The sequence below is a fragment of the Osmerus eperlanus genome, chromosome 3 (assembly GCF_963692335.1).
Source record: "Osmerus eperlanus chromosome 3, fOsmEpe2.1, whole genome shotgun sequence".
Classification (NCBI taxonomy): domain Eukaryota; kingdom Metazoa; phylum Chordata; class Actinopteri; order Osmeriformes; family Osmeridae; genus Osmerus; species Osmerus eperlanus.
Genome location: NC_085020.1, coordinates 22,398,003 through 22,420,502, shown reverse-complemented (window position 1 = coordinate 22,420,502; position 22,500 = coordinate 22,398,003). Strand labels below are relative to the sequence as shown.

The following is a 22,500-nucleotide window of genomic DNA, read 5'->3' as shown; positions in this document are numbered from 1 at the left end:
AGGAGGGGGGCAGCTCTGGGCCCTGCTCTGCGTGAGGAGGGGGGCAGCTCTGGGCCCTGCTCTGCGTGAGGAGGGGGGCAGCTCTGGGCCCTGCTCTGCGTGAGGAGGGGGGCAGCTCTGGGCCCTGCTCTGCGTGAGGAGGGGGGCAGCTCTGGGCCCTGCTCTGCGTGAGGAGGGGGGCAGCTCTGGGCCCTGCTCTCCGTGAGGACGGGGGCAGCTCTGGGCCCTGCTCTGCGTGAGGAGGGGGGCAGCTCTGGGCCCTGCTCTGCGTGAGGAGGGGGGCAGCTCTGGGCCCTGCTCTCCGTGAGGACGGGGGCAGCTCTGGGCCCTGCTCTGCGTGAGGAGGGGGGCAGCTCTGGGCCCTGCTCTGCGTGAGGAGGGGGGCAGCTCTGGGCCCTGCTCTGCGTGAGGAGGGGGGCAGCTCTGGGCCCTGCTCTGCGTGAGGAGGGGGGCAGCTCTGGGCCCTGCTCTCCGTGAGGACGGGGGCAGCTCTGGGCCCTGCTCTGCGTGAGGAGGGGGGCAGCTCTGGGCCCTGCTCTGCGTGAGGAGGGGGGCAGCTCTGGGCCCTGCTCTCCGTGAGGACGGGGGCAGCTCTGGGCCCTGCTCTGCGTGAGGAGGGGGGCAGCTCTGGGCCCTGCTCTGCGTGAGGAGGGGGGCAGCTCTGGGCCCTGCTCTGCGTGAGGAGGGGGGCAGCTCTGGGCCCTGCTCTGCGTGAGGAGGGGGGCAGCTCTGGGCCCTGCTCTGCGTGAGGAGGGGGGCAGCTCTGGGCCCTGCTCTCCGTGAGGACGGGGGCAGCTCTGGGCCCTGCTCTGCGTGAGGAGGGGGGCAGCTCTGGGCCCTGCTCTGCGTGAGGAGGGGGGCAGCTCTGGGCCCTGCTCTCCGTGAGGACGGGGGCAGCTCTGGGCCCTGCTCTGTGTGAGGACGGGGGCAGCTCTGGGCCCTGCTCTGCGTGAGGAGGGGGGCAGCTCTGGGCCCTGCTCTCCGTGAGGACGGGGGCAGCTCTGGGCCCTGCTCTGTGTGAGGAGGGGGGCAGCTCTGGGCCCTGCTCTGCGTGAGGAGGGGGGCAGCTCTGGGCCCTGCTCTCCGTGAGGAGGGGGCAGCTCTGGTCCCTGCTCTGCAGCTCTTGGCTGCCCCCGGCTCTGCCCTCTGGGGGCAGAGAAGCGTCCAGACAGTCGGAGGGATCCATACCACAGCCTTTTTCGTCAGCGTTGTCTTCGCAGTCGTCCTCGCCGTCACAAAGCCAGACCTGGTGGATGCAGCGGCCGCTGGGGCAGGTGAAGTAGCTCCCTCGGCAGGTGGGGTAGGCTGCAGGGACGACAGCAGCACGCAGAGACGCTCAGAGCAAGGCAGGGGTAAGGGGAAGAATCATTGTATGAAAGGGTTCAGATGAGAGTTGCCTTCGAGGGGCTGAGAGATAAGGAGAAGAGGTGGGAGAAAGGGATGAGGGGAGGGAGGGAGGGAGGGAGGGGAGGGGGAGAGGGAGGGAGGGATGGAGGGGGGGGAGGATGAGAGGGAGGAAGAGGGTAAAAGGAGAGTTGGGCCGAGCTCCGTACTGCAGTTCTGCTCGTCGCTCCTGTCCCCGCAGTCGTCATCATGGTCGCAGACGTAGCGCTGAGGGACACACTCTCCGTTGCGACACTGGAACAGGCCGGCGCTGCAGTGTTGTGCTGGAGAAAGACCACACACCTTCAAGCTCCCTTCCTCCTCAGTGTTTTGAAGCACGGAGTGAGTTTTGTGCGTCACTGTCAAGAGTTCACCGGACACTTACTGCAATTATCCTCATCGGATCCATCACGACAATCCAGCGACTGGTCACAACGCTGACTCTGGTTGTAACAGGCGCCATTAGCACACCTCAGCGCTGAACAGTCAGGGTAGTCTGGGGACAGGGAGCCACAGATAACAGCCAAGGATCAGACACGTCTAGCAGGCCGACTATATTACAGACTAAAGTATGCGCCACAGTAAACCGTGGGCTCTTCAAGGTAACCATTGAAGCAGCCCTATTGCTGGGTGCAGAGCACGTTTCATCTCATTAACTGTCTCATGAATCAAACTCCTTGAACCTTTTGGGTCACATGTAAAATATACCTTTGGCTTTCCCACCTTGAGATCAGAGTGTGGCCCAACTGCCAGCCCCAGAGATCACTTGTGAGGTCTACACTGGCAGCACACACCAGACACAGGCTTGTCAAAGGCTAATGAGGAGGATAAAAGACTAAGGTTTCCCATTAACCCCACCAGCACCTACAGCATTCTTGCTGCCATTGTGCGATTACCGTAATGCGCTGCGAGTCCCTCATGTCGGCACAATAATGGAATAGCAGCTGAACTTCAGCTTGACTAATCCACCAAGGAATCCGCAATCAACCTCTGACAACAAGAAGCATATTGTGGCCCGTTCTGTCAGTCAACGAGCCTCTTAATCTTAACAAATTGATTAAAATGCCACGGGAGCCTGCAGCAAAGAAGGTGAGCCATGCTGGAGTGTGTTGGGGGGGAGGGTGTGTGTGTGGGGGGGAGGGTGTGCGTGTGGGGGGGAGGGTGTGCGTGTGGGGGGGAGGGTGTGCGTGTGGGGGGGAGGGTGTGCGTGTGGGGGGGAGGGTGTGCGTGTGGGGGGGGTGTCTTACGGCAGTCTCTCTCGTCAGAGCCGTCGGAGCAGTCAGGGAGCCGGTCACACCTGAACTCTCCCGGGATACAGGCTCCACTGCTGCAGCTGAACTGCCCGCTGGTGCACGTCCGTCCAGCTGGAGGGAGATTAGCGAGAAACAGCCACAAGTGTCAAAGGTTTTCCCATTTCTCTCTGATGTTTGATCTTTAACTTGACATTTGGGACACACTCGTGAATTCATACCCCACATGAAACACGTCTAACGGTGTGGGGCCGACTGCACCGATCCTGGGGGGTGAAACAGGAGGGGGGAAGTGAGAGGGAACTCACGGCAGTGATGTCGCTCGTCAGAGCCGTCCTCGCAGTCCTCCTCGTCGTCACACACCCACACGACTGGGATGCACTCTCCATCACTCAGACACTGGAAGTGACTCCCGTCACATGTCACATGACCTGAGAACACACACAGATCATCATACAGAACATCACACAGAATATCACACAGAACAAAACACAATATAACACAGAACATCACACACAACAAAGCCGTGCCCCCCTGTTTTTGGTTTTGCCCTGCCCTAGTGTTTCCCTGTGCCTGTCATTGTCTTCACCTACATTTACATTTAGTCATTTAGCAGACGCTCTTATCCAGAGCGACTTACAGTAAGTACAGGGACATTCCCCCCGAGGCAAGTAGGGTGAAGTGCCTTGCCCAAGGACACAACGTCAGTTGGCACGGGAATCGAACTGGCAACCTTCGGATTACTAGCCCGATTCCCTCACCGCTCAGCCACCTGACTCCCAGTGTCACCTGTGTCTCGTTGAGTGGTTTCAGTTCTCGTTAGTCTTATTGTGTTTGGTTCTGTATATTTAGATCCTGTTTTGTGTCCCGTCTTTGTCTTGTCCTTACCCTTGTCATCGTGAGTACCCTGTCTGTTCCCGTTTTGAGAAATTAAACCCTTTGTTTGACACCATGTCTGCCTACTCTCCTGCGCTTGGGTCCTACCCCACCACTCCGCGTAACACACACAGAACACACACAGAATATCACACAGAACGTCACACAGATCATCACTTAGTATCTACTCTGACGGGCTTCTTGGTGCCCCTGTCAGAAAAATAAAAAAAAGGAAGATTTATTTTTTCTCCCAGAATAGAGGTGATTACATTGTTTCTATCCACCTAAGGCGTCATATAAGCCCTGTGAATGTATGTGTTATTTGTGCGTCCCTTTGGATAAAAGTATCTGCATTATGACTAAATGATTAGAGTTTGGATCAAATCCCAGCCCCTGACCCTACAGGTGAGTCATCTAGGTTAGAGAACTCACCGCAGTCACTTTCATCTGAGTCGTCTAGGTTAGAGAACTCACCGCAGTCACTTTCATCTGAGTCGTCTAGGTTAGAGAACTCACCACAGTCACTTTCATCTGAGTCGTCTAGGTTAGAGAACTCACCACAGTCACTTTCATCTGAGTCATCTGTGCAGTCGGACGTTCCATCGCAGCGCCAGTTGTCTGGGATACAATGTCCTGTCCCACAACGAAACTGATACGATTCACATCCTTTAAGCCAAACACAAAAAATTTTTTAAGAATAATAATAATATAATAATAATCACATAACTTTAACCCAAGGTTATTTAATTTCTAATCTGTTCATGAATCCCATAATAAACATTTCTTCCCAGCCATCCTTCACAAACACAGTCAATAAATAGACACAAAGACCTCTTATTTAATCAAAACACTTTGAGGCGTATTAGGGAATGTCTCGTACTGATGGAGAGTGGTGTTAACAGCATCGACAGGCCTCGGGAATGAGTGGGCCTGCCATCCTCCCAGACAGTTACACAACAGCGCACTCATCCCAAGCCTCCTTTTGATCTTCTAACTGAGTGGCATCTCAGGAGATAAGGTACCACCACTCCACCTTCCCTGACGGGCTCCAGGAGATATCGATGGGAGCAGCATAGTTCAGTGGCAGAGCGTTCTGTCAGACGCGTACCATACAGGAATGCGCAATTCTGATTGTCTCTCTCTGACAACCTGATTTATGGTACATGCGGTTCCTTGTCAGTAATGTAATTGGGATAAATAGTGGTACCGGGTGGTACCGTAAACCCTGAAACCCAAATTCTTTGCTGAGGGAGAAGTGAGGTGGTGGTTGGTGGTGCATGCCTGGGGTTGGTGGTCTTATCCGCTACCTTTAAACTCCCTCCCTTCTTGGTCAAACATGTGCAGGGGATGAGACAGGTTGTTTGTTTTTTTACACTGAGCCAACTTCTCAGCTCCTAAGCAAACAGGAGACACTGACCCCAAATAATGAACCAAATTCGTAGGCCTGATTTCTTTAAATTCTTAATTACATTCAATCACACATTGTAATAAATATACAACCACCTGTCATTGCAACTCAAATGTAAACACTTCCACATAGTTAAAATGCTAACATAACATTAACATTAACGTATAAAAAGCCAAATGAATTCATATGATTTAGCCATCATGTAAATCAAAGGTATCAATGCCTAAAACTGTAACTGACAGACAGTACTGTACTTGGAACAGCCTCTTACTCTTTGTTGCATCTAGGATCGGCGGTACCTATCAGCTTTCTAGAACACCACCCTCCCACGCTACGATCTCCCACATCACAACAAAATTACCTCAAATTCCAGTTGTGTTGGAGCAACTCACACGATAAGGATATGTCAAGAACAGGGTCAGTTGTGAGCTTAATCGCGGTTGTTACTGTGGCGTGTTGGTGTCTAAGTGTGCTTCGAAACAATGTTTAGCGTGACGATCACAGAACACAAGCAAAGGCAAAAGCAAAGAGATGATTCACTCTTGCCCTTCATCACACACAGAAAGAAAATAAGAGTTGGCTGAAAAAACCCAACCCCCATTCGTTTGACTGATGCAGTGTGAGCAGACAGCTCGTTGTATGAGAGTCAGCGGTTTATCATCGCCTTTATGTAATGTGCTCTTTAAAGACGGATCACTTCCACTTGAGTAGTGGGGTCGAAGCCCGTGCTACTGCACTAAAAGCGTTACGAGGGCTTTCTCGTATCATGACGTCTCGTCTCAGATTAATTAGCCCACACCACCACCAACCACTTTCAAACCACGCCAGCCAAATGGGCTTCATATTTGACTCCTTCAGCAGCCAATTGGGAGGCAAGACTTTTTCCTGCTCAGTTTACTAATGATAAAATTGCTCCCCCCCCGTCAGCTCAAAGGCAGTCTTTGTTGCGAGTCAACGATCCCTGGAGGCTGTAGCATCATCTGTAACATGGCAGGTAGGACAATCAGAGCATACAGTATCACGGCCGAGTCCTGGGCCCAGTACTGGGCACAGCGACACCCCTGACACATCTCAGTTCCCCGGGACATCTCTCAGTACGTCCGCAGTCTGAGGGCACTCACAAGTCAAAGTACACCAGTTTTCGTATGAAAGAAAACTGTATTGACCAACCTAAACATGAATAATAGGTTCATAAGGGAAAAATGACCACACAAAAAGAAGCACAGTGTGTGACAGAGAAGTGAAAGTAGGGTCACTGTTCAGACACTCTATAGCATTGAGAGATGGTCACAAGCACAGCCTGTTAATATTGCTCTTTAGGGTTAACAACTTAAAGCGTTTGCCAAAAGGAAACCAATCCTCTGGGACCTTCAAATGGAGCCAGTGTTTCCTGACAGTATCAATTCTGGGAAAGGTGACTGGCAGACCAGAGTGGACTTCTCAACAGTACGATCTTGTGTTGAGCTTGTTCTTACATTCAATGAAATCATCCTCTTTGTAACTATGTCTTAATCCTTAAATTGTTTTTTCTTCCTGACAAAGATCAAAATAGATCTAATTTAACCGTGCTAATCACTGTTACAAGGAAACAGTTAGGAGCAGAGGGCCTTAAATGTTGCAAAGCTGCTGTTAAGAAAGTGGTATTCTAGGATTGGTCCTTTTTTTCGTTCGTGTCTTTGTTTTGCCTGTTTTCTTTAGTTTGCCGTGTTTCTTCTCCCCCCCTCTCCCTCACCATGTATTTTCTAATTAGCCAACTTAAACCCACAGCAGGGAGAAGCCTACCCTCTCCTGGGAGGAAGAGGAGGACAGCCTACCACCACAAACAAAGAGGAGCAGCAGAGGAATTTTCATTAGAATGAAGCCTCCCCAATGGCCCCAGACCCCACTGGGACACCACAAAGGCACAACAGCCAAGCCAGCAGGGCTGCAACCTCACAACTGGAAGTGTCACCGCGCAGAAGGCACGGTGGAGGTGTCACCGCGCAGAAGGCACGGTGGAGGTGGACAGCGCAAAGCACAATACGGTCAAGCTTCCTCCAAAAACAACAAGAGTCAACAAGAGAAGTCACCTACACCATCCCAACCCCCCACCCTCAACACCACCCCCTCCACACACACACGCAAAACGTCTGCCCCCCGCCCCCCTCTCCCCCCCTCCCCCCCAAAACATCTCTTTCTAATCATGTGGGGCCCGTGAGAGACATGTTCCGTCTTTCATCAATACTGCCTTGTTTCGCTGCATCCCCTCGCGCTCTTTCAATGTGTGCGGAGAAAATGTCTGGCAGCGTGGTGCGCGCTGGATCCATCCATGCTGTCACAGCGAAGTGCTGCTGCCCATTTCATATGGAAATCAATGCAGCAGAAAGCAGTCAATTGCCAAACAACTGACTTTGGCTCTCAGCGCTACACACAAAACAGAGAAAGCCCAAGGGAGTTTGGTATTGGCATGAGTACAAAAGAAGCCAAGGCGTGATGAATGAAGCCTTACTTATAACCCATACTTAAATAAAAGAATCATGCAAAAACTATATATAATTCAGATATCATGGACTGGAATTAATTGACTTGATGTTCTACACTAACGGAGCACAGTAAAAAAAATTATAATAAATAATAATAACTTTCTTGACTCTATATCTCATTATAACACAGGCTGCCACTCCAGTACACCAGGAGCATTTAGTTAGCCTAAACTCTGCACCCTCTTCATCAGAGTAGTCTGGAAAATAGGCGGAGGGTTCTAGAACATGTAAATGTAAATGTAGAACATAGGCAGAGGGTTCTAGAACATAGGCGGAGGGTACTGCAACATAGGCGGAGGGTTCTAGAACATAGGCGGAGGATTCTAGAACATAGGCGGAGGATTCTAGAACATAGGCGGAGGGTTCTGCATGAAGGGAAAGGATTAGAGGCCTCTGTTTGTGCCAACTGTGTTAACTTCTGTTCCTGTTTCTAATACAGTGAGTTGCTCAAGGATTTACACCGGAAAAAGTCTCCAGCATGTGTAAGGTTTAGCATGCACGTGCTGGCCAGAGGTTTTGGTGCCGGGTGAAATTTCAGGACCAATATACAAGTGTTCTTGTGTCATTACAAACTTGAACTCATAGCCCAATATATGAGGCTCAATCTAAGTATTCAGGAAAAACAGTGTTTTGAAATGACAGGGAGATTGTTTGTATAATTACAGGACAATACTGTAACAGCACTGATGTTATGTGTTGTTGGACAGTGATTAAATTGATGCACTACCATTTCCTAATATATTATCATCGTCTTCAGAAAAGTGCCAGTATAACGCAGTGTGTCATTGCACTATGTGTGCCAATCAGGCCTAGCTATGGTTTTAACATAACCTGTTATAAACTGTTGTTTGCTAATGATTATGGTAAAAAAACACATTCTTTTCAAATATTCAGATAATTGGTCAGCAGAAAATGTGTTTTGAATATCTATAATTGCACATAAGCAAGAGATGGTCAACTAACCATGAGAAGGGTTCTCCATACAGGACCTTAGTAGTATGACTTATTAACCGTTAATCACCTGAAACCGTGTTACATTAGCTATTTGTGCCAACGCAGGCACTCTGCAACACATCAACACATTGACAACTTGACATTGAAGTCACACATTAAACAGTCAGCTAGTTGAACTACACTACCTTTGAAAAACCTTGACGAAGCAAAAATGTGTGTGAACCCATACTCTAGAAGACCCAACGGAAATTAGGCTCAATGGATTAAAGAAAGTAACCTGTCTGACTGCATCAAGGCTCTTTTGGTCATTTCCTCTCAAACGCAGGGGGAATAAATCTGGATTAAATCAACCATTCCTGCTTCACATTTCTGAGGAGATCAACAAGAACCATGTCCCTTAGCTGGATGCAAACTGCCCCGAGTCAGAGCAGAATGTCCAAATGTCTCTTTTTCTGTTATAATCTCAAACGGCCGACACATCCCAGTTCAGTAACTTGTATCAAAGGTAGGCCTGATTCTCCAATGAGAACACCTGCTATTAAATAATAAAGCAATTACACTCAAGAAAGCCCTGGCTTAAAACTGTGGAAACTCCCTACCACTCCAGTTAAAGTAAGAACAAGTGACAAACACAATACAGCATCAGATTATCAATTAAGATTGTTTTCTTTTGTCCTCGAATGCGAGTCAGCCAACTCAGGAGGTGGTTAGATAGGAAAGTAAAAATATTCTAGTGAAGAGGCGGCCAGATGACTACTGGGTGAAGACTTTCCCCTTGTTGTTTACACGCACGCCTGTTGTTACTTATGTAGAAATGGTTGCTTTCAGCAGCAGCTGCAGCGTAATTAGTTGCTTGATTCACACTAAGGAGCTTACATACTAAGGGTTGGGCAAAAGGAAAGCAGATTACAATTAGAGCAGTAGGCTCTGGAGGTTACACCAACGTGAAAGACACTAATTTAACCAGCATATAGGCTGGTTAAAAAAGCCTACAGAAGTAATTGAATCAAAGAGTTGTACTTATTAAGATGGTATCAAATAATGTTTCATTTAACATGTCGCGCCCGTCAAATTGTTACATTGTCCTAAATAAGGCTTCTACCAGTAGCTTGCAGTCCGCAGATTGTCTGGAAGTCACATGCTTCCTCCTGTTACCTAGCAACGGCAAAGCTCAGGCAAAAGTTCTCCAGGAGAACTTCCAATCTGTCTGTGGAAGGCTTTTGTACTAAACCTTTGAAAATACATTACAGTCGACTTTGATTTTTAAAAAACTGCTTTAAATAAATAGGGATAATTTCACACAACAGTTTACTGAGGCACCAAGGGGAACACAAGTGTCTTGAACCATAACAATGTATCCAATGGCCATCTGGTGTATCTAATTTCTAGATTTCAAATTGGATGGTTGTTTGGAAATTCAAATCAATAGATAGAAAAAGATTCTCAAAAATAATGAAAGTATGAAAGAGTATCTTCCTTGTGTCAGTCAACTTTCTATTCTGAAGTGCAACAAGTGCTTTCCATCAATGGGATGGAATCACTACAACTTTGTTGGTTCACAGTGAATCAAACTGGCTAGAGGCCATTAAATAAATACATGTAAACCTGCTGGCCTTACCTTGAGACTGGCACCGGATAAAACACAAAATAAATATAAGGAGAAGTTTTATTGGCAGTGTTCTCCACATTCTGTTGCTGGGTCCCGGCCGGTCCGTCCAGCTCCGTTTGAAGCCGGGCAGATGAAGGTGCTCTGGGGACTGGGATGCCAGCGCTCGCCTCTCTCTCTCTTGTCCCGCAAGTTGATGAAAAGGGGCGTTTACAAAGCCCTAGACAGGACGCTCCCCTAGCCCGGCCCTCCGGATAAAAACCCTTAAACCTCCAGCCCTGGAATCTGCATAATGCCATTCCATTGCCCAGGCTGTCTCATCTGCGCGTGATTTGACATCGCGTTGAGTGCTACAATAATATAGCCTACTTAATGGGGGCCAAAATAAGTGCAGAGCAGCTTCAACGTACACATAAAGGCCGTGTCTATTTCTATAAGAACACAATTATCATATTCAAATTAAGATTCCATAGAATATTCGGACAAAAATTCCCTTTAAAAAGAGACATTCAAACTATGTCCGTCCGTCCCCTGTCCCCCTGAACCATGTAGGCTACCTAACATTGGTCATCATGTGTTGCGTGAGTTTAAAACGTGGGATGTAAGCCGGATAGAACGGTTGGAACGCTACATCATTCAGCAACTTTGGGAAATAAATTGTTAAGGAGTTGTGACTTGTATTTATATAGCTCCACTTGTTGCACTTAGTTCTGACACAATGTTATTCAGCTTCGGGGTGACCTTGGTGACGGTACGGGATTGCACGGGAGTCAAGACTCAGTACGACAGTCAGGGGAGAAGTAAAGTATCCCATGCCCCGAATTAGTCTACGCATCTTTCGAGTTTAGCACTTTAGAGATAGATTAGCCATTGTTTTGTATAGGCCTACTGTAGCCTACTTAGGCCAACCTTTGTGTAAAACGATTGATCTTTTATCCAAATATTTTGGGCAAATTAGTCTAGGCCTACCTAATTGCCACAAATCTTACAGTTGTATTCAAGGCATCGGTCACATAGACAGGTAGAAATCTGAATGTCAATGATACACATGCTCCTCACAGGCTAATGAATAAAATGATGAGTTGAAAAGTAGGCTAGCAACAGCTCAATAGTAGCACGACAGCCCCACCACGCGACGGATTAGACTCAGGTTAAATAGTACACCCCGTTGTGAGCCACCGTTGCTTTCTATTGCTAATTTAAGAATAAAAAATATAAATTACATAGGCGTGTACAACATTGTTTGGGTGTATTAGCAGCTTGTAAACGGGTTTCATCTATACGTTTTTGTTGTGGAACGAAAAAAAGATCGCATTCATGCAATCCTACAAACAGTTGCCAATAGCAACAGCTGAAACTTTGTTGCACTCTCAGTGGGACATAACAAGGACGAGTTGAAGGCTACTAAACAGCCGTTTTGAGTCACTTTTTAGGCTTTCGGTATGGCATCACCTCAAAGAAGTTCCAAAGATCTGAAAACGAAGCTTACTGACACTAAACAGGTATACTAAAATTCCTAGTCAATTTGATCAACTGTCTGTACTGTAGCTACAGTAGCTAGCTAGTAAGCTTTTGTTATAAACGATAAACTATTGATGGTCATTTGTATAACATTTGCCTACCAGTATGAACCATATTGATCAATCACGTAGACTAATGCGTTTCAATTTAGGATATCTGTCATCCTTATCCTCTTCCGTAGGACGTGGAAGATGTGCACAGGGCATTGGAGAAACTCCGGTGTCTTTCCAAAGATGACAAGAGTGAGGCAGGGATGCTGCGCTCCAGGATAGATGAGCAGTCAAGTTTAATCTGTATTTTGAAACAACGAGCTGACGAGATGCTATGTCGATGTCAGGCTCTAGAAAGTATAAATTCAGAGTTGGAAGCCCATAGAGCAGATGTATATGCAGAGCTTGAGGGTGAAAGAAAGAAGTCGTCCTACTTAGAGAAAAGATTCATGGATTTGGCAAGTAATCATCAAGCCATGATTATTTTTAAGGACGAGTATAAAACACAAAACACCAAACTTAGACAGGAAAACGAACAAATTCGAGAGGAGAACAATACACTTTTCTCTCAAGAGTTAGAAGAAAAAGAGGCAGTTATTCTGAAGCTCACAACAGACATGGACACACTTGTTGAGGAGCACAGAATTCTTCAAAACAAGTATCAGTAAGGAAACATATTTTTACACCAGAGATTATTTGACATTTGACTATTCAAATTTTAAGTGTTCTATATCTACCACAATGTGTTTTCTACTAAATTAGCTCCACTGTCAATATGCATATTTAATGAGTAATGATTACACTACAGGGACACATGTGATGGCATTCAGGCAACCCATCAGGAACTTACAGGACGTCATCAGTCAAAGGAGACATCTTTGTCTAACCAGTTACGTGACGTGCAAAGACAGCTAACTGATGCGGCAGATATGTGCACAGGTGAATCTGACAAGATCAGTGACTATGCAAATAACATTTACATTTTACATTTACATTTAGTCATTTAGCAGACGCTCTTATCCAGAGCGACTTACAGTAAGTACAGGGACATTCCCCCGAGGCAAGTAGGGTGAAGTGCCTTGCCCAAGGACACAACGTCAGTTGGCATGACCGGGAATCGAACTGGCAACCTTCGGATTACTAGCCCGATTCCCTCACCGCTCAGCCACCTGACTCCCATATAGCCCATATATCCCAAATAACATTTGATTTAAGTTATTAGATTAATGCACTCATGTCCATAAACTTTGATGGTGCTTTTATCCGTCAGAATTAAACCAACAACTTCAAAAGGCAAGAGAGACTTACTCTTTGAAAGAGACGGAGATGAAAGAAACAGTAGAAAGCCTAGTGAAGGAGAAGGACACATTACTGAATTTATCCATACAAAGAGGAAAGCAGATACAGGTAATATTATCCACAACGCTCTAGAATAACTACCACTAACAGATACAGGTGATATTATCCACAACGCTCTAGAATAACTACCACTAACAGATACAGGTAATATTATCCACAACGCTCTAGAATAACTACCACTAACAGATACAGGTAATATTATCCACAACGCTCTAGAATAACTACAACTAACAGATACAGGTAATATTATCCACAACGCTCTACCACTAACAGATACAGGTAATATTATCCACAACGCTCTAGAATAACTACCACTAACAGATACAGGTAATATTATCCACAACGCTCTAGAATAACTACCACTAACAGATACAGGTAATATTATCCACAACGCTCTAGAATAACTACCACTAACAGATACAGGTAATATTATCCACAACGCTCTAGAATAACTACCACTAACAGATACAGGTAATATTATCCACAACGCTCCAGAATAACTACCACTAACAGATACAGGGGTAACACTTTATAATAAGTCAACGCTTTTTGGCATTTACAAAGTGTTAACTAATAGGTAGTTAACCCTTTATAAAACATTTTGAAACATTAACAATACATTATTATATAGTTAATAAGCTTATTATTAAATGCTATGTTAATCATTAATAAACACTGTTAAACATTATGGTTTTGATTCATAATACAATTCATAAGGTGTTTGATAACTGCATTACCATACTTTATAGACAGCTTGTTAATATAGTTGCAAACCAGTAGTTTATAATCTGTTAATGGTACATGAGCTGGTATAGAAAGCATTAGCAAATGGTGAACAAACCATTTACATTACCTTTACAAAGCATGAGTAAATAACTAACAACATATTAACTTAAGTCTTTAATTAATGTACGCCAAGTCGAATACATGATGTACACTACTACTTAGCAGATGTCTTAACAACTATTTTATAAACACTTACTAATGATGCAACTTGTGATTAGTAATGCAAGTTATAAAGCATTTACTAACTGTTAGTTAAGGCTTTTGTGTTATTTATTAAGGTATTCTTGTCCATTCTCAAACCTCACATTCACAAAGGTATGTAACAACTATTTTATAAACACTTACTAATGATGCAACTTGTGATTAGTAATGCAAGTTATAAAGCATTTACTAACTGTTAGTTAAGGCTTTTGCGTGACCTAATATAAAGTGTGAACTATCTCTGCCTTATTAAACATTTATAAGTTATTTATTAAGGTATTATTGTCCATTCCCGAACCTCACATTCACAAAGGCTGAACATACGTTTCTCAAAAGGAAACAGACACAACACAATGTGAAACACAAAATTACTATTTTATTGAAGTAATGACAGGCATGTGTCTTACTAACTACTTAGCTCTACTAGCCGAGAGTGACAGCGGTCGATACGTTAAAACCTCAGTTTGATATTTCCCGGCATGACTGAACGGTCGAGGTTAGTAAGTTGTTTATTATATGGCATTTTTAGCTCTTTTCATTTAAAACATGTAGTTTTGTTCAGCTCTACTCGTCTTCTCACGGTGTGTTTCAGGTGTTAGCACCTAGCAACCAATCTGAAATCTGAGCAACCAAACCTAGCAATCTGCCTAGCGCTTGTCGTTTATCTCTCTGTGTTCACACTTTTCTGCTCTTTTAGAAAGTTAAGAATTTACTCGTCGCTGTTGATGTCTTCATTGTCATCTGGATAGTAAAACTCCTCGATCTCGCTCATTTTGAAGATGACATCAGCGGAGGGCAATAAGAATACGTATCAGACCGCAGATGAGGTCAATACGCGCATAGATATACGCGGCTGGCATGACTACCCATTAGCCAATCAGAACGCTCGTACTGTTGTTGCAATTGAACCAATATGCTGTTCTTATTGGTTCAGAAGACGTTCTCAAAAGAGTTGTTGATATGTTGCCTTGGAGATGTAGTGACGTCACCAGTACAAGTGCAGCTGATTGCTCTGACAAGATGGCGTCTGCTCCAGATTTGCCGTGTTTGATTTGGGATCTTCCCACGAATTGTTGTAGTATATAAGAAACCAAATGTTTACTCTTCGACAGGTCAGCAAACGCTTTGTCGCCTAAATTTGTTAAAACGATTTGTTTGTTAACCTCGACCTACGATCTCGGTTAACAAACGTTTTAACAAATCTCTGCTTTCAAAGGCGTTTGCAGACCTGTCGAGGAGTAGCTAAACATTTGAAGTTTATTACAGCCATTTTTGGAAAATAAAATACAGCTTCGGGTAACCAACTTTTATACCAATTCTACTGTATTGCTTCTTAATGGAAATAAAATACTATTTTATTACCCAGGTAAATAAATTAACAGCTATTTCTTCTAAAAAAACAAAAACACAACATCTATAGGCCTATAGTCTTTCTATAAATGCTTAATAAGGCATAAATAGTTCACACTTTAGATTAGGTCACGCAAAAGCCTTAACTAACAGTTAGTAAATGCTTTATAACTTGCATTACTAATCAGAAGTTGCATCATTAGTAAGTCTTTATAAAATAGTTGTTAAGATATCAGCAAAGCATAGTGTACATCCTGTATTCGACTTGGCATACATTAATTAAAGACATAAGTAAATATGTTATTAGTTATTTACTCATGCTTTATAAAGGTAATGTAAATGGTTTGTTCACCATTTGCTAATGCTTTCTATACCAGCTCATGTACCATTAACACCTTTTAAACTACTGGTTTGCAACTATATTAACAAGCTGTGTATAAAGTATGATAATGCAGTTATCAAACACCTTATGAATTGTATTATAAATAAAATGCATAATTTTTAACAGTGTTTAATAATGATCAACATAGTGTTTAATAATAAGCTTATTAACTATTTAATAATGTATTGTTAATGTTTCAAAATGTTTTATAAAGGATTAACTAACTATTAGTTAACACTTTGTAAATGCCAAAAAGCGTTGACTTATTATAAAGTGTTACCGATACAGGTAATATTATCCACAACGCTCTAGAATAACTACCACTAACAGATACAGGTAATATTATCGAGAAAGCTCCAGAATAACTACCACTAACAGATACAGGTAATATTATCGAGAAAGCTCCAGAATAACTACCACTAACAGATACAGGTAATATTATCGAGAAAGCTCCAGAATAACTACCACTAACAGATACAGGTAATATTATCGAGAAAGCTCCAGAATAACTACCACTAACAGATACTGTGAAGTTCAACATTTTGTTCAATTGATTTCCTTGCAGGACAAACAGGAAGAGGTCCTGCTGGTGGAGGCTAGGAGGAAGGAGGAGGAGAGCGGCAGGGTGGCAGCAGAGAAGCGGTTAGCACAAACACTAACAGTGGAGGTAAAAAAGGTATTGGGACGTACATTTCTAAGGTCAAACTCTCTCCCATCAAGGTTTGAAAGGGAGGCAGCTTCCGTGACAGCAAATCTCAAAGTGAAGGCTCTCCAGCACCGACTGGATCAGTCTGTTCAAACGTGTAACCAGCTCAGAAAGGTTGGTTCAAGTGTGGAGAAATTGACTTATTTCATACCATGTCACTACAGAGGAAACATGCTCAGTGCTGTATACCCTTGTTTTTGTAGGATTTTGAAGCCTTTAAAGAGCACAGCAACGACATGCTTACTAAGGAAAAAGACTTGAATGCCAAGCTGCGTCACATCATCGGCTGAAGATTGATACCTCCTTAAAACAGTACCAGTTCATTTCAATATAAAACAGCTAAATAAAATGAAACCAGTGCAAAGCTGGTAATGCATTTGGAAAACGAAAGAAAACGAAAGATTCTAACAACATGTTTTGCATTTTATTAAATTCAAATGATTTACAGTAAGTTAAGTTTAGTACATTTATTTACAGGCAAATAAGTTGAAGTAAAAAAAACTATTTCGTACACCAATTTACCCACATCCAAGGACACTGGAACGCTGCGCTGGTCTCCTTCAGAGTACCCCGCTGGCCCAGCCTGTGAACACTTCAGCCACCAGGAGAGTCCGCCAGAAGAAGCACTGCATCATGAGACCACATGCTACTATCAGCTTGTCGTCCCCAGACAGTTCATCCATTCCCAAGATAGCAATGATACCCTGTCGGGATTGGTAGTCCTAAGAAAGGAAGGGTCTGCTGTTCTTTGTGCAGGTCAATTGGTTATAGGTGTCAAACAATCACTGGTAGCCAGTACATTTACATTTATTCATTTAGCAGACGCTTTTATCCAAAGCGACTTCCAAGAGAGAGCTTTACAAAAGTGCATAGGTCACTGATCATAACAACGAGATAGCCCCAAAACATTGCGGGTAGCCAAAACATGAAGCATAAATTGTGAAAAGCAAGTGCCAATGGGAAGAACCATAAGAGCATTTAGTTAAACAAGTTACAATTAAACAACATGAACCTCAAAAAGTGCAAGAGTGTACCTGTAGAAAAAGCAAGCAACAAAATTATAATTCACAGCGAGTACAAGAAGTTAAATCAGTTACAACTAACCAACAAGAGCAACAAGTCTCTAAGTAAGAGTCATTGTGATCCTGGAAGAAACTAACATCAGGCCCACCAAATCATCCCTAAGTGCCGTTGTACTCCCGGAACAAGTGCGTCTTGAGCCTTTTCTTGAAGGTGGAAGATTGAAGACCAGGCGGGCTGCTGCGTTCTGAATCCTCTGGAGAGGGCGGGTTGCGCATGCTGGGAGACCGGCGAGCAGCGAGTTGCAGTAGTCCAACTTGGAGAGGACAAGTGCTTGGACTAGCAGCTGGGTGCTAGACAGGTATCTCCTGATCTTCCGGATGTTGTAGAGGGTGAATCAAGACAAAACATATCTGAAGAATTTTCTGCAACTGTAGTGTTCATCTTCAACAATGTTGTCCATGATGTGTCTATGTTTGAAGATCAGAGATTGTTGCTCCACTAGAGAGCGCTCCACTGTTATTTCAAATTAGAAAGTAAAATAACAACTGGCAAGTTAAGGTAATGTCAAGCAACCGAAATAAATATATTTAGATCGTATTTTAATGGAAGATATATATATATATATATATGGTATAGATGTTCTGTAAATGTTTATTGGTAAGAATAATACAACCAACACCAATAACCCTAATAATACAGGCTGAATAAGTCACCGTCCTGTAACTGATAATGGCAGTGTGCTGGAAAAACCTTTCTTTAACATTTTTGAGAGATAGGATAACAGGCCTCAGACTAAATAATTGGAGGTTTTGCTGCATAATGCCATCCTGTTAGACACTTTCTTTTTTTAAACACACCTGGATGAGTACTTAAACAGCATGTCTTTCAGCAAACCTCACAGTGTCACATACTGTATGTTGTTTTTCACACTGCAATAAATCGAAGCAATTTACCAAGCAAAAAGCTCACTGGCCACAGATACTGAATGCAAGAATCATCTTTTTATTTTTTAAGGGGAGGTACTACAGGTGAAAAAAAAAAAATCCTGTTCTTCTATCAGAATGCCCTCTGAACATTTCTAGATATTCCAAGTACAAAGCAGTATGTAACATTGTGTGTTTACCTATTATGAGCCAAGAGTTGTCTAGCTTGACGTGTGCTAGATGTCATTTTGAGAAAATCGCTGTTAAACATTTTGAAGTGTTAGAACGGGTTCTCTCTATCGCTCTGTGTCCCCCCCTTCACTGCCATGACAAAAAAGTTAATAGCAATATATGATTTGGCTAGCCATATGCTTGAGAGAAGCATATGGCTAGCTTTCCAACAATATACAATTCCTTTAAGTTATTTCTTAACTTGCTGAGACAAATCACAATAAAAGATGGTAACAGACCATGATTTAAGGTTTTGTTTACTTGGCGAAGGTTGTATAAAATCTTTTTTTTTTTAAGTATTTTTGGCAATAATTGTGGCATGTTATGAAACTTTACTGGTTATAGAACCAAAATATCAAAAAATATCCAAATTGACAAACTGGACAAAAATCTGGGTTTTTACCTGTAGTATCCAAAACACAATAACCTTAGGACAATAATTTACATAAAAAAATCGGTTCTTTGTTTGAACAGCTTGCAATGTGGGCCGCAGCTTGACTTTCCATGTGTTCTTAAAAGAAAGAAAAGGTCCTCTAAGTGCTGTTTATCCACGACCAACGAAATCATCAGTGCGTGTCAAAAAGGTCACAGACAGCACCTACGGGGAGATCTTTTTGTGATCTTTCTTTGAATAATGCAGAAACAACACGGAATTTGAAACAATCACCACAAATATCACTACTGCGGTGGACTTTTCCAGGCACATATTTCGTGATAGTAAAAGCTGTCACCTCTCAGAGTGAAGGAGAAAGGTGTTTGGTGCAAACGTCTGCCAAACCATTATTCAGTGCTACATTCTTACATGTCAGCGGCTCTTCTCTGATTCCTCTCAGCCTCCGGGTTTGCAGCATAAAGGGCCCCCATCCCGAACACAGCTGGCAGGAACCTGCATGATCCCTCAACTAGTCCATACAAGACCTCCCCCCCGCCCTTAACACACCTTACAGAGCTAAGGTCACAGGTCACAGGCTCGACAACTTATGGTCAAATGGTTAAAAGTCCAGAATGTGAAGCACCACATACGTTCAGCTATATTTCTATGATGGTTACAGCTTCGTATAACCATCTGAATTTCTCTATTCCAACCCCACGTTTTTCCTCACACATCCACAATGATCTTAACCCAACCTACTTTCATGGTCTAGGGAAGAAAATTGCACAATTAAATGAATTCACTCTCAAGTACTGGTGTCCCTGAGTGATTCCATACTGCAGCTCCAGGGTGCAGATATCTACAGCTATTTCCTTCATTTATAGAAGTAAGGATTGTAGAGTAGTAATGAATGGAGAGTCCACGTAAACTGCCTTTAAGTTTAATTGACCAAACATGAAAAATGTCACTATACTCCCTGACTAAAATCCAAAGAGGTATTTTCATGGTGTACTCCATTGAGAGAGAGAGAGAGAGAGAGAGAGAGAGAGAGAGAGAGAGAGAGAGAGAGAGAGAGAGAGAGAGAAAGAGAGAGAGAGAGGACAACATGACAATAACCTTCCCCTAGGTGTCTCCCTTAAATGCCACCTGACAGCAACAACGAACGTTAAACAATCTGGCAGGGACATTGCAGGATTTTCTCTCCGGCTCTATATCAGTGCTTCTCAATTTCTTGTGGATTTAGTACATTGTTCACCAGTGGTTATCACACATATTATTTGTGTTTTGGTTATCACACAAACTTTTGCAATCAATGGAAAAGCCTTACACTTGATCAACATGAACTGACACTACATAACCATGAGAAAATGGGGGCACCAAAGGGCCTGTAAATTATAGATGAACGAAGATAAGGAACATCCATAAATCTTCAATACAAATAATTACAAGCCACAATGACTGTGCATTTCAAGTGACGACTGTTTTAGGCAGGATCATTAACCCTTTTAATGGCCGCTGGACAAGGGCTTTCTCCCTACACAATGAGGATTACCAGATGAGGTTCATGCACTGACATTTGAACACATGACAACCACAGTTGCGCCCTGTGGTATGTGAGTATCTTCTCCCTATTGTACGCATATGGTAAACACAGCAAGTGGTAATATCAGACTTGTAGAATGAAGAAAAAGTATACGTTTAATGTGATGAGAGACTTCTGTAAATCAATGCTAAATCCCTGCCAAGAAAACATTACTTCATCCAGTTGGATCAAAATATCGCAAACTTTGGAGGACTTTTGTGGTGTGATCTCCAACCGCCCAACAGGAGGAAACCGCCTCTCTGCCTGTCCCTTAACCGCCTCTCTGCCTGTCCCTTAACTGCCTCTCTGCCTGTCCCTTAACTGCCTCTCTGCCTGTCCCTTAACTGCCTCTCTGCCTGTCCCTTAACTGCCTCTCTGCCTGTCCCTTAACTGCCTCTCTGCCTGTCCCTTAACTGCCTCTCTGCCTGTCCCTTAACTGCCTCTCTGCCTCTCCCTTAACTGCCTCTCTGCCTGTCCCTTAACTGCCTCTCTGCCTCTCCCTTAACTGCCTCTCTGCCTGTCCCTTAACTGCCTCTCTGCCTCTCCCTTAACTGCCTCTCTGCCTCTCCCTTAACTGCCTCTCTGCCTCTCCCTTAACTGCCTCTCTGCCTGTCCCTTAACTGCCTCTCTGCCTCTCCCTTAACTGCCTCTCTGCCTGTCCCTTAACTGCCTCTCTGCCTGTCCCTTAACTGCCTCTCTGCCTGTCCCTTAACTGCCTCTCTGCCTGTCCCTTAACTGCCTCTCTGCCTGTCCCTTAACTGCCTCTCTGCCTGTCCCTTAACTGCCTCTCTGCCTGTCCCTTAACTGCCTCTCTGCCTCTCCCTTAACTGCCTCTCTGCCTGTCCCTTAACTGCCTCTCTGCCTGTCCCTTAACTGCCTCTCTGCCTGTCCCTTAACTGCCTCTCTGCCTGTCCCTTAACTGCCTCTCTGCCTGTCCCTTAACTGCCTCTCTGCCTGTCCCTTAACTGCCTCTCTGCCTGTCCCTTAACTGCCTCTCTGCCTGTCCCTTAACTGCCTCTCTGCCTCTCCCTTAACTGCCTCTCTGCCTCTCCCTTAACTGCCTCTCTGCCTCTCCCTTAACTGCCTCTCTGCCTGTCCCTTAACTGCCTCTCTGCCTCTCCCTTAACTGCCTCTGGGGGATAACAGGAGTCTTGACGGGAGAGTAGTGGGGCTGTGGCAGGTTGTCCTTGCTTATAAAGGAGGAGGGAGAGGCTGGGCCAGACACACTGTGCCTCAGGATGGCTGCTACTACACACTCAGGGAGATAACTGGAACAATCCATCGCTACTGTTCTCTCAACACCCTAACCTCAGGAGCCTGCGATCAGGGGGATACTAGGATTACAGGTTACTGGACACACTAAAGTGTTGAACTGGGACCTCATTCAGGTAATCAGTTTGGAGATTTCCTATTCTCTTACTTTATTGTCAACCGTTTTTTGTCTTTTTTTTTTTTTGGTCTGCAGATTGTGATACATTTACACAAATAACTTATTTCCTACCATAAAATGAATATTGTTGTAAATCGGAAATAATAACAGTTTTGGTTCACATTAATGAGAAGTTGAATGAACACCATGCACATACATCAGTTTTACCATTTCCATGTATTAATTCATTCGTTGTGTTTTCTCACAATACTCTTTTACTAGTTTTTTCTCAACAAGAGGGACAATGGTGTCCCCTTCCGTGACCCTGCTCCTGTTGGTCACAGGCTTAACCAGCGTTTTGGCTCAGGATTACTATGAGGAGAGAAAGTTAAACAAGAAAACAAGGGGAAATCTGCTGGCTGCAAATAATGAGAAAAAACATGACGGACAAGGTAGGAAACCCCTTCAATCTGTCCTGTTGAAGAAAAGAGGCTTCTTACATCGTCAAACATTGGGATTTGAGTGTTCTTTAAAGAAAACCACAGTTGACTTGCACAGGAACTTTGGATATGGATCTTGTGTTAGGAAGTCTTATCCTATCTACGATGTTCCCAAGGTGTAGATATCCTGGGGCATTTGTTCTTTATGTATATCTGTCTATCTTGATTTACGCTTACATTTCTGGATCTCCCATTTAGATGTTGC

General features: G+C 44.1%; 3 protein-coding genes across 6 annotated transcripts in view; 2 read left to right on the top strand and 1 right to left on the bottom strand.

Annotated features, from left to right (window-relative positions):
• Window positions 1-10,180, bottom strand: part of lrp2a (low density lipoprotein receptor-related protein 2a) — a 60,488-nt gene extending 50,308 nt beyond the window's left edge. For all 3 annotated transcript variants that reach the window (XM_062457838.1, XM_062457840.1, XM_062457841.1), the window contains exons 1-7: window positions 10,012-10,180; window positions 4,068-4,175; window positions 2,942-3,064; window positions 2,631-2,747; window positions 1,769-1,879; window positions 1,554-1,667; window positions 1,189-1,305 (exon numbers count right to left, since the gene is read on the bottom strand). In XM_062457838.1, coding sequence (XP_062313822.1) covers window positions 1,189-1,305; window positions 1,554-1,667; window positions 1,769-1,879; window positions 2,631-2,747; window positions 2,942-3,064; window positions 4,068-4,175; window positions 10,012-10,081 — 760 coding nt within the window. In that variant the 5' untranslated portion in view covers window positions 10,082-10,180. The remainder of the gene's footprint in view (window positions 1-1,188; window positions 1,306-1,553; window positions 1,668-1,768; window positions 1,880-2,630; window positions 2,748-2,941; window positions 3,065-4,067; window positions 4,176-10,011) is intronic.
• Window positions 10,181-10,839: 659 nt separating this feature from the next.
• zgc:172182 (coiled-coil domain-containing protein 89) lies at window positions 10,840-16,906 on the top strand. Of its 2 annotated transcripts, XM_062457915.1 has the most exons (7): window positions 10,844-11,501; window positions 11,702-12,174; window positions 12,319-12,449; window positions 12,781-12,917; window positions 16,154-16,230; window positions 16,309-16,408; window positions 16,498-16,905. In XM_062457915.1, the coding sequence occupies exons 1-7, from the start codon at window positions 11,442-11,444 to the stop codon at window positions 16,582-16,584; spliced, it is 1,065 nt and encodes a 354-aa protein (XP_062313899.1). In that variant the 5' UTR covers window positions 10,844-11,441; the 3' UTR covers window positions 16,585-16,905. The 2 variants fall into 2 exon arrangements, with proteins under 2 accessions (XP_062313897.1, XP_062313899.1); XM_062457913.1 differs by having other exon boundaries at window positions 10,840-11,501; window positions 16,154-16,408; window positions 16,498-16,906.
• A 4,735-nt stretch (window positions 16,907-21,641) lies between these two features.
• The window catches only part of col28a2a (collagen, type XXVIII, alpha 2a), a 16,957-nt gene continuing 16,098 nt past the window's right edge, over window positions 21,642-22,500 (top strand). Inside the window, exons 1-2 of the mRNA XM_062457933.1 lie at window positions 21,642-21,814; window positions 22,078-22,247. Coding sequence (XP_062313917.1) covers window positions 22,100-22,247 — 148 coding nt within the window. The 5' untranslated portion in view covers window positions 21,642-21,814; window positions 22,078-22,099. The remainder of the gene's footprint in view (window positions 21,815-22,077; window positions 22,248-22,500) is intronic.

Excerpts from the sequence above, each read along its gene's own strand:
- zgc:172182 (XM_062457913.1), top strand. The coding sequence starts at position 11,442 with ATGGCATCACCTCAAAGAAGTTCCAAAGATCTGAAAACGAAGCTTACT. Across the intron at positions 12,450-12,780 it reads TGCGGCAGATATGTGCACAG|AATTAAACCAACAACTTCAA; the intron begins GTGAATCTGACA and ends TTTATCCGTCAG. Across the intron at positions 16,409-16,497 it reads CGTGTAACCAGCTCAGAAAG|GATTTTGAAGCCTTTAAAGA; the intron begins GTTGGTTCAAGT and ends TTGTTTTTGTAG.